The sequence below is a fragment of the Labrus bergylta genome, chromosome 13 (assembly GCF_963930695.1).
Source record: "Labrus bergylta chromosome 13, fLabBer1.1, whole genome shotgun sequence".
Lineage (NCBI taxonomy): Eukaryota > Metazoa > Chordata > Actinopteri > Labriformes > Labridae > Labrus > Labrus bergylta.
The window spans coordinates 13,267,423-13,283,141 of record NC_089207.1 but is presented as its reverse complement, the minus strand read 5'-3'; the positions used below and the strand labels follow the sequence as shown (position 1 = coordinate 13,283,141).

The 15,719-nt window shown below is 39.7% G+C and overlaps 1 protein-coding gene across 1 annotated transcript in view; it reads right to left on the bottom strand.

Moving 5' to 3' along the window:
* Positions 1-15,719, bottom strand: part of thsd7ba (thrombospondin, type I, domain containing 7Ba) — a 118,217-nt gene that overhangs the window by 77,247 nt on the left and 25,251 nt on the right. Inside the window, exons 4-5 of the mRNA XM_065962286.1 lie at positions 13,821-14,667; positions 11,314-11,562 (exon numbers count right to left, since the gene is read on the bottom strand). Coding sequence (XP_065818358.1) covers positions 11,314-11,562; positions 13,821-14,667 — 1,096 coding nt within the window. The remainder of the gene's footprint in view (positions 1-11,313; positions 11,563-13,820; positions 14,668-15,719) is intronic.

Sequence of the window (15,719 nt, the reverse complement as noted above, 5' to 3'; positions counted from 1 at the left end):
GATCAATATCTGGTTATAACAATATAGCTAAAAACAAATTAGTATTGGAATCTCTCAGAAATAATTACTAAATATAGGCAGACGTCATTTTCCCTTGATAGGTGGAGGTTTTAATATGGTGCCAGATGAGTGGTTGGATATCTGTCCATCTAATTACAAAGATTTCAACCACAACAGAGAGATGATGAATGACATAACTGTCGTAACTTTTTTATTGATGTATGGAGAGAGAAAATCCCACATACAAGACACATTTCTTGGATAAACCCCAGTGGAAGACCAAGATCTAGAATTTCTTTAGCAAAGTAATCCAGAAATCATTGCTTTTGTTACAAATGTTTCAATATCAGCTTCTCTCTTAATAGACCATTTTGTGATCGATATGAATTTAAAACCACAAAAATGTGGAGGAAGTTAAAGCTTTATTAGTTGATATTAATAATAATACAGAAACCAATACTTATTGTAGAAAATGGGAATATTTAAGTCAGATATGACGTAAATTTCTCATTTCTCAAAAGATGTATATTGAATCTCCAATGTCTACTTTTTGCAGTCCCCACTAACAGCTCAGAATCAGAATCGGGTTTTATTACCAAGTACATTTACAATATAAGGAATTTGTCTCGGTGTATTGGTGCAAAAACAGTTAACAAAGGAAATAGAGCAAAAATAGCAAGAACTTAAATAATAAAATATAAGAAGCAATTACAAATATATATAATATACAATTTGAAAATGTAAAAATATAAGAAACAAAAAGTACGACATGTGCAATAAAGGAGCTGTGCAGTTGACAATGAAACAATCTTAAAGTGTATATAAATCTACTCAGAGTGCATGTAAAGAAAATGAATTTAAAGTCTGGTGAGCGTTAACGTAACGCTTAAAAGCAGATTCAGCCTTCACATTATTTTAATGTTTTCTGACTGTGGGGCTGATGAGAGTCTGGGCTGGGACAGCAGAGGGGAAGAAACTGTTCTTGTGGGGAGAGGTTTTGGTCTTGATGGACCGCAGCCTCTTGCCAGAGGGGAGAGTCTCAAACTCCCCTCTCACCCCATGTGCGGGGTGAGAGGGGTCAGCCACAATCTTACCTGCGCCTCAGGGTCCTGGAGGTGTACAGGTCGTGGAGAGATGACAGGTTGCAGCCAATCACCTTCTCAGCAGAGCGGCTGATGCGCTGCAGGCTGCACTTGTCCTTTGCTGTGGCTGCAGCATACCAGACTGTGATGGAGGAGGAGAGGATGGACTCAATGATGGCAGTGTAGAAGTCAACCTTTGGCAGGTTGAACTTCTTCAGCTGCCGCAGGAAGTACATCCTCTGCTGTCCTCATGAGAGAGGTGATGTTCAGCTGCATTTTTCCTAAAGTCCACAACCATCTCCACTGTCTTCAGAGCGTTAAGCTCTCGATTGTTTTCGCCGCACCAGGTCACCAGATGGACAGCCTCCCACCTGAGATGAGTCCAATGAGGGTGGTGTCATCTCTCGACAGACTGATGACTGGAGGTACAGCTGTTGGTGTACAGGGAGAAGAGCAGAGGAGAAAGAACGCAGCCTTGAGGGGAGCCAGTGCTGATAGTCCTCCTGTCCCGAGACATTCTTCCCCAGCTTCACCTGCTGTCTCCTGTCAGACAGGAAGTCTGTGATCCACCTGCAGGTGGACTCAGGCACGTTCAGCTGGGAGAGCTTGTCCTGGAGCAGAGCCGGGACAATTGTATTGAAAGCAGAGCTGAAATCCACAAACAGAATCCTGCTGTAGGTTCCTGCTGAGTCCTGATGCTTGAGGATGAGGTGGAGGGCCAGGTTGACAGCATCTACAGACCTGTTGGCTCTGTAGGCGATCTGCAGGGGGTAGAGCTATGTCCAGGAGTAAAATTGCAGGATCACTAACAACAATATTGGCATTCTCACAGGATAACACAAGCTGCCCCAGTGATTTGGGTATGAAAAAGTAATCAATCTGAGTGTGGCATTTGTGAGGAGGAGAATAAAAGGTGAAACCTTTATCTGATGGGTGTAGAGTTCGCCACACATCAACTAGATTAATCTCTTCACAAATGGATGAGAGGGCATTAGCCTAACTCGTCAGAAGTGAGCTTCAAGAGGGATGCCTATCAGTTAGAAGGTTGTGAGAAATTGAAATGTCCTCCTATCAAAGCCACAGTTGAGTGTTCCTTCGTCGTCCTCTGTTCTCAAGCTCGTCTATGTGGTCTGTAAGAAATTCAACTTTCCTCTTGAGGGCTAGCATTTTAGCCTCTTGTGGCCCGTAAGCTGTTTCAACTTGTAGCATCCTTTCTACCTCAACAAGTCGGTCGTTAGCCCTCTTTAGTTAGCTGGTATGCGAGAGGACTGTTCTTGCCAGAGGGTTGAGTTTGTCATTAATGGTCATCATAAATTTATTTGTCATTAGTTCAAACGCTTTAGCCAGCCCAGGTTCAAGCGCAACCTCGCTGTCATCTTCTTCTCGCTCGCAGCCATGTTCGCTTAACGACGTAGCTGTGCTCTCGGTGGTTTGCTGCCACAGTTTGCCCCTAGATAATGGCATTTTCTGGTGTTGTTTTAACCAGAAATGTTCAAGAGACATATATACATGTATCGGCAGTGGAAAAAAAGAACCATATCTCTAGTGAGAATGTTAACCCATAAGAACCCACACCCATTTCCCCTTATAGGAAAATTATGTGTTACAGAACAGCCCAAATGGACCATAAATAACAAATTTCTAAACTTTTTTTTTCAATAGCACCCCCTTGTGTCAAAGATCTGAAAAGTTACAAATTTGTCACATTGGGCATTTACTGTGATTATTTTTCTTCATTTGAAAATGAATGAGATAAAAACTTTGGTTGCTTACTAACAAACATTTGCATTTATTTGCATTCAAACAGAAACAATACCTTTCTAAAAGGTTAAACAACAATTGTGGTCTTCTCAAACCAGTTTTTTAGTGCATTAGAGAGCAACTAAACAATAAACAACAGATTCACACAGAAAACCTGCCAAAACACGTACTTAAGTACAGGAAACAAAGGACTGCTGAAAAAAATAACACTTCTTTTGCATTATCAGCAACATGTCTTAACAGTTTCTCACATTTCACAGGCCAGCGTGCAATGTGGTCAACATCATCTGGAACGCCAGTACGGACTCGCTTGCGTGGTAGTGGTGGTGGAGATGGGCTGTCAAATGCTGGGCGGCCCCTCTGTGAATGCAAGAGAATCAGGCTTGTGGCAACCTCTGCTTGGAAGCTCCTTTGTTTCAGTGGCTTTCTGACACCGAGTAGTTTGCAGTCGAGGCGGTAAAGCAACCATGCATTGACCAAGCCTAACATGATGGTTTGCCAGAACAGGTAGAGGTACCACCTCCGTGATCTCATGTGGTACTTGCTTCTTGCCTCCACAAATGCTTTGTCTGATTTGCTCCAACGTCGAGCTTTGTCTTGAGGGTCAATGGCACAGTAGGACGAGATCAAGAAGACAGATTTTTATCATACAACTTAACAATGGCCACCTTTCCCCCCTTCTCCACCCTGGCATCAACGGATCCTCTGCCTCTCTTTGCAAGACTTTTCTCATCTTCAAGTTGACAACCAGCCAAGCGATTGCTCCGGAGTGTTCCTACGAAGTAGATCTTTCGCTGAAGAAGCTTGAGCACCAGTGACACTGAAGAAAACGGGTTGTCTGCAAATACTTTGTAGTTTTGGTTTGATGGGAGCGTTTCACACAGCTTGACCACAACATCACCTCCTACGCCAAGTAAGGTTTTTCCGCCAGTGCCACCTTGATAAACTATAAAATCACAGAGGATTCCTGAGGCAGAGCAGCGGCCCCAAATTTTCAGTCCCCAAGGGTGGGGCTTGCCCTTCACATACTGTCTTATTGGACTGTGTGACCCTCTGAATGAGACCATTTGCTCATCAACTGAGTTGTGCTCCTCTGGAGTGACATTCAGGCATTGTTTGCGGAACATGTAGAGCCATGGACGGATCTTCCAACACTTATCTCCTGCTTGCCTGTTTGACAAATCAGTGTTGTCAGTGAAATGCAGGTGTGCTAGCAGGGTCTGAAAATGATTGCATGACACGTGGTCAGCCACCATGGAACATCTTGTGTTGTTTTCCCAGTATGCACAATTCCCAGGCATTTGGCAAAGGCCCAATGCACAGATAGAGGCCAATGAGTATTTCCACTTCTTTCACAGTAGTGTTAACATTGCTGTGCCTTTCAGATTTATGTACACTGTACAAATGTGTTTGTTCCTTCAGTAACTGGAGCATTTCTGCTGTGATGAACTTTCTGAAATACTCCTGAGTATGGAGAGTGTCTGGTGGCCTGGCATTCTCTCCTTCGAATGTGCAATCAGGTGTTTCAAAAGATTTCTGCCTCCAGGAAAATGTTTTCTTCTCTTCCTTTTCTTTTCTTTGGACGTTTGCTGCCTCGGGTTCATGCTTGGTTGCTGTTCATCCAAATCACCTGATTCGCCAACGTCTGAATCACCTGACCAACTTGACTCATCAGTCTCCATGTCTTTTTTGTTGGGGGTATAATCAGGGTCATCAGGATCTTCATCTGAGCTATCTTCACATCCCTCAAAATCGCTGTCATCTCCCGTGATGATATTCAGAGCATCCTGAAGACTGTATTGCTGCTTCTTTTTATCCATACTACAAACAAATTATAATGAAATTGGATTAAAATAGGATAAAACATCTGACTTGTTTGTGTAACTAACCAATTGTCTCTTTCAATGCTGACTTACATTTTTGGGAATGACATACAAACTTTTTCATTAAAAGTTTCTTAACTCATTTTTATTAATTAGTTTAATGAATTTCACATGAGATTTTTTGTTCATATTTGTTTGAATATTCTTTGACTTCAACTTTAGAGAATATATTGATTAAAAATGATTGAATGGGCTTAAATAATTGAGCAATTTTCTACCATTTTCTTTGATTGTGACTAATACGTCACATGGGATTTTCCATGATTATTTAAGAATAAAAGCCTGATGTGACATATTTGTCACAGCGATCTTCTCTCTTCTTGCTTTATATCAAGTTATCAAAAAAATGTATTAAAAACAGTTCTAATGTATGAAAGAACATGTTATTTTAACAAAAGCATTATTTTTTGGGTTGAAACATACCTTTGGGTACCTTTTGAATGGTAACAAACTTACCATTCAATTTGATTACGATTATCCAGTCAATGATTCAACTCGATATCACGATGCATCACAATTCATCCTCAATTTTCTATATTACTGTACATGGCTCCTTTTTATAAACCGAGACAAACAGTCTTATAAATATGAACTCCTTTTGTATAATTTAAAAAGTGATTTAGACAACAATGTCATTATCAATATCTTTACATTGTAAGTTAAAATTAATACATTATAGAGGTAGCCTACAGTATTGGTAATAAGTTTACGTTTTTGTGTGTTTATTTTATTATACGAGAGAAAGATGTTGTTAAGTCACTGTGTGTTCTCTTCTCAGGACGTTGTAGCCTTTAGCTGTGAGCTTTGTTCAGGGTTAGTTTTGTTTCTGTCCTTTTTAGTTCAGAAGAGTTGTGTTAAGTTGCTACTGCTGTAAACACCCCATTTCCTGATATGAGTGTTTCACAATAAAAGCACTTCAACTACAGATAGGCCGGGGATGGGATAGAATGTGTTTATCATCGAACGACCGCAGCTTTAGCGGAGGTGCACTTATTAGCGGATATTCTCGATGACGCTGTGTCGGGAGTCAACTGTGTTTACAGCCGCTCACTTTATCACGAGTCACCGCCACCATCTTTTAGTTATCCTGGATTTAAGACAGCGAGGCATCAGTTTAAACACACCTTTAGCTGTAATGAAGATGCTAACCCGTGCTGCGGTCGGCTAAAGAGACACCGAGTGAAGTTGTTTCAGCCTGAAGCGGAACACTGTGGTCTGAGCGTGCAGGACCAGCTGACTCTGCTCAGTCAGCAAGCACAGGAGCAGGACTCAATTTAAGTTGTTTTCTGTCACAAATCCCTCTGATAGCCTACGTTACTTTCATTACACACCACCATGTGTGTTTCGGTAAAACAACCTCACTCAACGCTGCACAAAACAACCGCATTTAGCGGTTGGCAGATGCTTTTTTCTAACCCTCGTCAGCATCGATTACGTCCTGTCCCAGCATCGATGCATTAATCTTCTAGTCTGCATCGCGATGCATCGATTAAATGATTACTTTCAACAGCCCTACCAGATATAGACTTAAATGTGTTAGGCAATCATTTGTCCATTACTCAGCTGGCAGATGATACCACAATCTTTGTCAAAAGGTCAGAACAGATCCCTCTAATTAACGAGACAATCGAGATATTTTTTTAAGCATCTGGACTTCACTTGAATTTAAAATTAAAAAAGTGAATTAGTCTATACATGATCACCCCCTGGTAATCTTGAAATCTTGTTATATGAAATTCCAGTTATAGATGAGGTGAAATATTTAGGTGTGGTTATAACAAAAGACTATTCTTAATTCCTGGTTGCAGGGGGATTTATCAATCTTTGGCCGATCACTAAAGTGAAATACCTTTTTGAATAATGTGCCCTGCTTTTTCATTAGATATTTCTGACAATTCAATTCAATCTATAAATCAGTCCAATTTCAACTTCATCTGGAAAAACAAATATCACTGTCTTAGAAAAGTGATGTATTCAAATCCTTAGAGGAAGGGGGTTTAAATGTGATTATCAGCTTTCTCCATAGAGCCTGTTAGCATAGCTTCCAAGAAATATGGCGGACGTTAAGTTTCGATTCTGGGAGTGAGTTCCCACCCACTGATCTGTGATTGGTCTTTAGCTTCAGTGGTGAGGAACTAGCGTTGTAGTTTCACACCGCTAACCACAACAGCTTCCAGTGACGCAAAATGACGATTTTTGCGTCATCGGAAGCTCCTTCTCAGACTTAGAAATACAAAGATTTCCCATCTCAGGGGAAAATGAGGGCGGGATGCACGACCATTCAAAAATACAACCAGGTTTCTAATGATGCAAAGCTTAATGCAAATGGAACAAGTATCCCTTTAAGGCAATTCCTCAAGGAATTGTAAATATGGTGAAAGGCACGTTAACATGACAGGATAAAAGAAATGTACAAATAAGATTATTAGAGGAATTCTAACTTCTGAGCTCTTTCCAGTTTCATTAAAAAGAAAACATTTATTAACAGAAATAAAATACTGAAATATTCTTTTGAAAATATTTCACCAAAAGCAAAAGAAACACATTTTAAGATAATAAATTACATTTATCCTTGTAGAGAATTTCTTAGAGAAATATTTAATATTGAAAAAAACAATTGTTTGTTCTGTGATTATGAAAATGAAACTCTAAAACATGTATTGTATAATTGTGAATTCACAATATCTTTTTGCAGTTAATTTCAAAATTTGATATCTATAAAAGACTTGAATTCACTAAATTTAAAATAAATCAATATAACATTTGGCATGTTAATGGAGGACAGAAAAAAGGGAAAATGTATAATACAGTAATTATTTTGGCCAAACAATATACACACCAATGTAAATTTTTGAAAGTCAAGCCACGCTTTTTATTTTCATGAATTTATTAAAAACTTTAATTAAAAAAAAACAGCTTGTGAACTAGAGTGGCTCCACATGAGCCTTGGGGTCCATTGGAATTGGCACATTTCAAATCCTTTCTAACCCTAACCATCAACTCCTACCACCCATCCATATTTCACTGGGGTCAAAAGACAGGCTTTGCTTAAGAATTCAGTGCCAGGTTTTGATATACTCCTGAGAGAATGCTGTGCATCTTCACCCTCTGTTTTTTGATCAACTCAGCCACAGCCTGTACCAAATTGCACCTAGAGTAATACCTGGTGCATGATATTTGTGCTGGACAATTGCGATACCAAGGGTTTAATGGCTCTGGTAGTTCGTAAAAAGATCACTGTCATAACCGGGATACAATTATTCCTGCTTTGATCTACATATTTGACCAGATATGATACATTTGGCAGCAAGGGCAAAGTACCAGGGGCCTCATGTATAAAACACTGCACAACTTTTATCCCAAAATTGGGAAAAAACGTATGTACAGAAATTTCCACAAAACACGCCTGTTCCTGCGCACCTTTCCTTTATACATCCCAATTAACCAGTCCCTCCAGGAAGTTGCAATGTCGCAATCGCAACAATTAACGCAAATTCAACCAATCCCTGTGAATTGTGGGCGACATTGCAATATTGTCCAATCACCGCAACCTTTCTGCAAGTTTGACCAATCAAAATAGTTTCCCCCGCCAGTCTCACCTATGATAGCAGTCGCCAGCGAAAATGGCGAGCCATACGTCACCAAAGTTTACTCACTTCCTTGTTTACATACAGATGCAGACATGCCCAACACACATTTACCTACAAAAACTACAGCTAAGGACCGGGCAAGGCAATTCCCCAATGTTCTGGACGGAAGCAGGGGTAAACTTCTTTCCCCCCAGTGCAGCGTTGTGGTGGAACACAAACAAAAGTCAACGATCTACCGCAAAACACACCAGGAGAATGACTGAAACGCACGGACAACATACAAGACAAATCACAGTGAAAGAGGCTGCTGCATCCAGATCGAATGAAACAAGGCGAGTTAAATAAATAAGCATGGGTAGATATTGTCTGTTTAGGGTACAAACGGTGTGTGTGTGTGTGTGTGTGTGTGTGTGTGTGTGTGTGTGTGTGTGTGTGTGTGTGTATTAATGAAAATAGATCAGATGAAGAGTGAGTGTGTGTGTGTGTGTGTGTGTGTGTGTGTGTGTGTGTGTGTGTGTGTGTGTGAGAGAGAGAGAGAGAGAGTCCCTGAGTGAGGCAGAGGAATATGTTAACTTCACAAAGCTAATGGCTCTGCTCAGGTTCAAAATCTAGGCATCACTCAATCACATCAAAGCCTGTTTAAGAAAATAAGTTTAATAATAAAAAGTCTCGTTTTTTTTTTTACATTAAAAAATTGCAACTAGTGTTGCAATTTTCGCATGCTGCCGCAATTTAATTGCAAAAAATGTCTAAAAACATCGCAACATGTGTTGCAATTTTTTTGAAAAGCTCTCGCGAAATCAGTCATTTTAGGCCGCAACAATCCCCCAAAAAGTCCGCAGGAGGGACTGATTAATGTGAAACTGAGCGCAGCTGCACGAGCCATTTGGCCCCGCCTTGTCTCCTCCCATTAGTATCTATGCAAATTACTATAAATACGCCGCATGCTACAGACTATGGGCCAGATAGTAATGCAGACGGAACGAGAACAGAATAAAAAAAAGAACGACGTTCATTGTGGAATAAGTCACACATTAAATTACCTTGTTAAATAATGAGGAGAAATGTTTGCCTTTTTATCAACTTCCCTCATTGTTTCACGTTCTGTGTATCCTAACGGTGCTGTATAGCTGCATTTGGCTCTGTGTTAGGTGCCGGTGCCGGTGCCGGGCCAGTGTCAGGGTCGTCCATCTGTAGCTCCTCAGGCACAAGCACACCACGTTTGGCACACAGTGCACAGGAGGTGGGAGTGCGACTCGCTTTCTTTGTGTCGTGAATATCTGTGCGCCTCGGAGTCTGTACAGTCCCTGATGTGTGTTAACATCTCCATGTCACAAAAATAGCGAATTTGGTTTTGGCACAGAGGTTAAGGCATCTGTTTGTTTAGATGTTGTTGTTGCTCAAACTATGAAAAATATGTTTGAATTTACCCCACTTCATGAAAACAGTTCAGTAAATTGAGTGGCAAATTTATTATGGCTCATCTGGCAAGTTAAAAAAGTGGAGCTAAGAGTTTGCGGGATGGTCCGCACATGCTCACGGCTGGTATAGAGTTTGCATCAGGGTCAGCACATTCTCATGTCACGTTGAGTTTTATACATCCTGACGTGTGCGTGAAACACAGCTTACTCAACATTTTAGTGCGCACACACCAATTATACATGAGGCCCCTGCTATATTCAAGTGGCAATCACTGGTGTTGAAAAATGAAGCCGATTCGGCAGCTCGTCGAGTGTCCACTTGAGGCAATTTTACAGCAGAAATGAACATGTTTAAAGAAAATAATTCTCGATCGGCACACAGTTTAAAAAAAATAAATGATCAGTTTTGATTTTATGAAGGATAAGAGTTATTCACAAATAAGGTGTAGCTGACCTGAAAGTAACAGATGGGTGACATCATACAGGCTTTGTCCATTAATATATATAAAGTTTATCTTAACAACAACAAGCAGAACATGGATCCACAGCTCAAGTACAGGTACACTCACACTGAAAGATCTCCACTTAGAAACGCCAAACTGTGGGAGACGAGCAGACGGTTTTAAGGGATCCAAATAAATTTGCAGTTTAAAAAAAAATTATAATAATATATATAATACATGCTTCCTTGTTGCACTCATTAAGATCTTATCCGAAGAGATGTCTGTAAAAAATGTAAACTTAAATTTAAAAGTCAAATGTCGGGTTTTCATCAGGCTATGGCCCATAAATACAGGATATTGGATGGGCTGGGTCGGGCTCAGAGAGAACCTGCATTGGCTCGGTTCGGGTCGGGCTGGATATTTTGGTCATGATCTAAGCTCTAATTTGACATTGTGGAATAGTATTGTTTTCTCATAAGTATTCGAGATATTGAAATCAACAAATAAAGCTACTTTTAAAAGTACATGTAAAAGTGGGCTTGGCCGTTTTTCCACAAAGAAGTGGATTTTGTGCTTAACAAATGATTGCAATGAATTCAGAAAACTAGAAGAAAAAAACCCTAGTTTGACCCCTCACAAGCTACCTTAGGCAGATGCCATCATTTTCAATTTTTCACCAATAATGTTTTGGGTACTCCACTTTCAGCAGCTGTCACAGATTTTCCTACAGGAGTTGGATTTAGATATTTTTACATTTGTTGTAAGACACCTTTAAGAACACATTTGTGAATACATTTCTTGATAAGGAATTTATTCCCAGATTTGCCAAATATCTAATAAAATGTCTCACTAATGCCTGGAACTCCCAACAGTAAATATGGTCATTGAGCTTCACATGATAATTGAAGTAATGCCAAATTCTACTCAAAGTAATTTAATGTTGAACTTAATTCATATTTGCAGCCTCCCTTAATAATTCAGGTGAAACTGCTCAGAGAAGCACAATTAAAAATCATTGTTTGGTTTTATTTTTTAAATGGTATAAACAAATACATGTATCTAAATAATATGCATGAACATAGCTTCCAAATTGCATGCTCAATTTTTATCTTATCCATCACTGTTAAAACTACCTTGGGCACTTTGGAAGTAAATCTCCTATGATGTTGCAAGCTTCTTTTTCCTCAAGAGCGGGACATTGTTTTCCCCCTCCAATTGGGATGTGTGTCATAATCCTTGATCGTAGGCGGTAACCGGGAGACAGGTCAGTGGACCGGCAGGTCTTTGAGCATGGACTCCACAATGACCAATCAGACATCTGACAGTCTTTTGGCATCACACAAGTCTGGAAGGTTAAGGGGTAGTTGTCCTTTGTACAGAGACTAAAGATTGAGAAGATTAGGGAAAACAAGAAGAAAATAATAATACAATTTAACACAACTAAAACTTTTTCTTAACATCATATTAAACCTGTCCATGGCTTAGAATTGAGCATGAGACAGGAAAAAAAATTGTGTTTGATTTTCATTAACTTGCTATGAGGATTTTTTATATCTGGTTATACCCTCCTGAGACCCAGAAAAATTATACGATAAAGGACACAAAACATGTGTCCTTTGCAGTGGACATCAGGATCTGACAATTTCCCATTTTAGGCAGACTAACCCCTATTCCAGTAATTCAACATAGCATAACATATCAACATAATTGGAACACAGTGTTTTTTAGAAGTAGGAAAAGTCTCATTAAAAGGCTTCTGTTTCTTTCATAGGAAAAATTCATGAATTTCATGTGTCTAGTTAAAACATTCCTCTAATAGTGCTTTCACACTTGCAAAAACCTTCTGAAAAAATCCTTAAGTTTTCAGGATGAGCTGCATGTGTGAACGCTATCAGCCAAATTTTTTATTTGCACTTTATCCGGAGTAGGCCTGTCTCCTGCCAGCCCCCTAATTTTTTTAAGCCAAAAGTCTGAATGAGGCTAATTTGAGAACGCAGCAGGATATAATCAGTAGAATTTACCTCGAGCGTGTGGGAGGGGGTGGTGAGCTTTATTCCCCACATTTCTCACACGATCTCTGTGCATGTAATAACTTGGCTGCATTATGTTTTCTGTTCGCCAGTATGTTGTTCTCCGCTTTTTATTTGAAATCCTGATTATGTTATATTGAACTTAACACAGCATTGATAAAAAGGCAAATATTCTTACTATAGCATTGTACACAGAGGCACTGCTTGTCAACACGCAAGGCCGGCATCTACTTGGGGCCACTGACCAGTATGGGGGCCTCACAGACTTAAACCAAAGCAGTGTGCAAAGCTTTTAAGGGCAGTAAAGGGGCCCCGTCTGACAGCACTCACCCTCGTTGTCCTGCTAAGCATTGCATGCATTATTGCTGTGAAAACCAAAGTTTGTCAATGAAAGCCAACAAAGTAAAATTAAGTGAAATTATCCATATTTACTGTCTTTCGGCTCCTAAGATGACATCCATATTGAAATGTCGAACTTTTGCGGTGAACGACACACCCCAACAAATAAAAGCTCTTTGACAATCCCAAGATATTCCCTACAGTATATAGCACAACCGGTTTCAGCTTGATAGCTCATAAAGATTAAAAATTAATAACTGGACCTCAGGAGGATACAAATGCCATATGCTTGAGGACCTACTAGTTAGCATTTGCATTTCAGATAAATTACTTTTGCAGCTTTTATTTCCACATTACAATATTACAACTGGTATACATAAGGGAGGCTTCTAAGAGCTACTATATTAGAAATATTACTAAACAATTCAATTTGAAATGAAATTACATCTCCAGTTGTGATACAGTGCCCATGACACTAATCATGAAATGGCATCATTCTAACAGATTGTAATTGAATGACAGGCAAAACCAGATTTAAACATGGTGCTTATTCTGCATCTTTACACTTAGTATTATTTAGTTAGAAAGTTCAGAGACCGTTAACGTTTCTTAGTTCTCCTTGAAAAGAAATGGAAAGATGGAAATTGGTAATTTTATAAAAGTGTGCATGTATGTGTGATGTGCGTGTGTTTATGCATTGTAACGTGTGTGTGGCTGCTAGTATGACTTTTCATGTATTCATTGAAAATTGAAAACTTTCATGAATGTATTACTTGAATCTGTCTTGAATCATCTTAGTGTATTCTTCCTTTATATAAATAAATCTATATGGCTGAAGATTCCAAGAATAGACAATGCCCCCTTTCTAGCCTATTAGAAGTGTACCCAAGAGGAAAGGAATTTGTAGGCATGTGCCTGCTAACAGAATATAATCAAAGCTATTAACATGAAAACTAAAATTTCATCATTCAATATTTAATGAAGAAACACCTCTACCTAACAAAGACAAATCAGATGCAAGCATGTCAGATTCTTTCATTACAGTCCCGCACAGTTGTTTGCACGTGCATTAAGTAAGTAATGCAGGCAGCTGCACTTACACCTGATCTGCCCTGGTCTTACCAGCTTGAGTAATTATAAAACCCATGTGTGAGTGAAATGGGTGCAAAAGAAACACAGATTTTTCACTATGTGCACAGCTCCTACATGCTATTTTTTCCTTCTTGTTGTGTGAGAAATGCATTACATTGCATCACTTGAAACTGGCTTACCTCAGCATAGAACTTTTGCCATCACTTCGTGTACAGCTGACTTGTCTTGTACGGTATCCCACCTCCAGTTCCCATGACATTGGGTGCCTGTGTGACAGAGACTGCTGTTGGTGCTGACGAAAGGGGTGCTGAGCTTCTTTGTGCAGTGTGATTGTGTTGTTTTCAGAGCTGGTGTTGGAGTCCAATGTAGTCCTGTCTGTTACCAGGGCATCCTTGTGATGTAGGAGTCTGCAATGACTCCAAGCCCCGACTTTAAGGCTGTACTGGTATTCACTTTCTCCGATGGGGCAGTGAACAGTGGAAAAACAAGACCTTGTGTCAGTCAGGTTTGGGCAGGTTGTTCCACCATACAGTGGTGTGGCCAGGACATATCGAGTCCTGTGTTGCAGGCCAGCACCACAAGTTTTGCTGCATCTTGACCAGGAGGTAAAGTCTGACACTACACAGTCCTGTGGGCAGGGGATGAGGCATGCCTGCTCTGCAGGGGGTTTTGGGGAAAAAAACTCACATATCCTCGCAGTGACAGTGGTACGATTTAAAGTGCGTACACAGTTGACTTTGCGCCCCTGAATGCCATGCTGTGCTGTAATACACTCAGTAGTTCGAAGATTGAGCTTGTTGAAAAAAAAAGGGACAAGAACACAGCGGCCCCAGTCTGACACCTCCCATTCAAAGAGGTTCTGGTGCCAGTCACAGACCTTAAAGCAGTCCTGTTGCCTTTCTGGCTTGTCTATGTGCTGGCAGTGAGAATAGTGGGTAGTCCAACCCTCTGTGTGGACACACCATATTGTCCTTGTCTGAACCCCACCAGAACCACATTTCTCCCCGATACACTGACCCCACTGCCCTGCAACCAAGAAAGGACACATGAAGAGAATATTTTCATTAAAACCTGGAACTTAAAAAAAATGCTTAAATTGCAACTTCCCGGCAGCTTGCAATCAAGTATAATTTGGCATCATTCAACTCAATGATCGCTTCATTCATTAATGAACTGGGGAAGAAAGTAACAAAATGTAATATATTGTGGACATCAACATATTAACTGATTAGTTCATTGGCCACAGAAAATTTGATTTCCTTGATCTTAACTGATCAATATCTTAAGCTGCAACCTTACTGTTCAGTAACATATTTTTGTAAGCTATGTCTGTCTCTAACTTGCTTGACATAAACATTTTGAAAACTGTTAAGATCTGCTCTGCAGTTGTTTTAATTTCATGAACCTTCAACCTTCAAGTACTGTTAAAAAAAAAAAAAAAAAAACTATCAAATGTAGTTATTGTAATTATTATTCACAAGTCATGAGAACGTAAATATCAGTCATAGCAATTTTGGAAGCTTTGAATAATTCTGCCAGTCAATTGCAAATTGTATCATTAAATGTGTTCAAGTTAAACAGTGTGTCAGCTCCATTAATTAATTTTCAGCATGTGCTTAATAATGCATATTATGAACAAATGACAAGTATACTGTAGCTATATTTAAGAATACTGATGTGAAATGCTATCAAACGTCTTAGTAAAATCCCTCCTGTTGTGAAGAAAACACACAAAATGACAGTAAGTTAAATGAAAAAAACATTGTCAGTCCCAATACTGATATAATGAACAAACTCTAGCCTAAACAAGTTCAGTTAGTGGGCCTGTTTAAAAAGACTGGAAGGGGACTTCCGGTTTGGTGAGAATGTGAGAGGGACGCCAGCCTCAGGGTCCCTTGCCAGTCTACTTAATCTTCTATGTAGTCCTTTATCCCAAACAACTTTCATTTTTGTTTCATTAACCTCCCCACGAGGCTGAAAAAGAAGCTATGCCTGAGTCCAGCAACAATGCGGACACTAACATTGTTAGCATGCTAGCTGACTTTTAGACTAAAATTAAGCTTTGCAACAATGGAGGA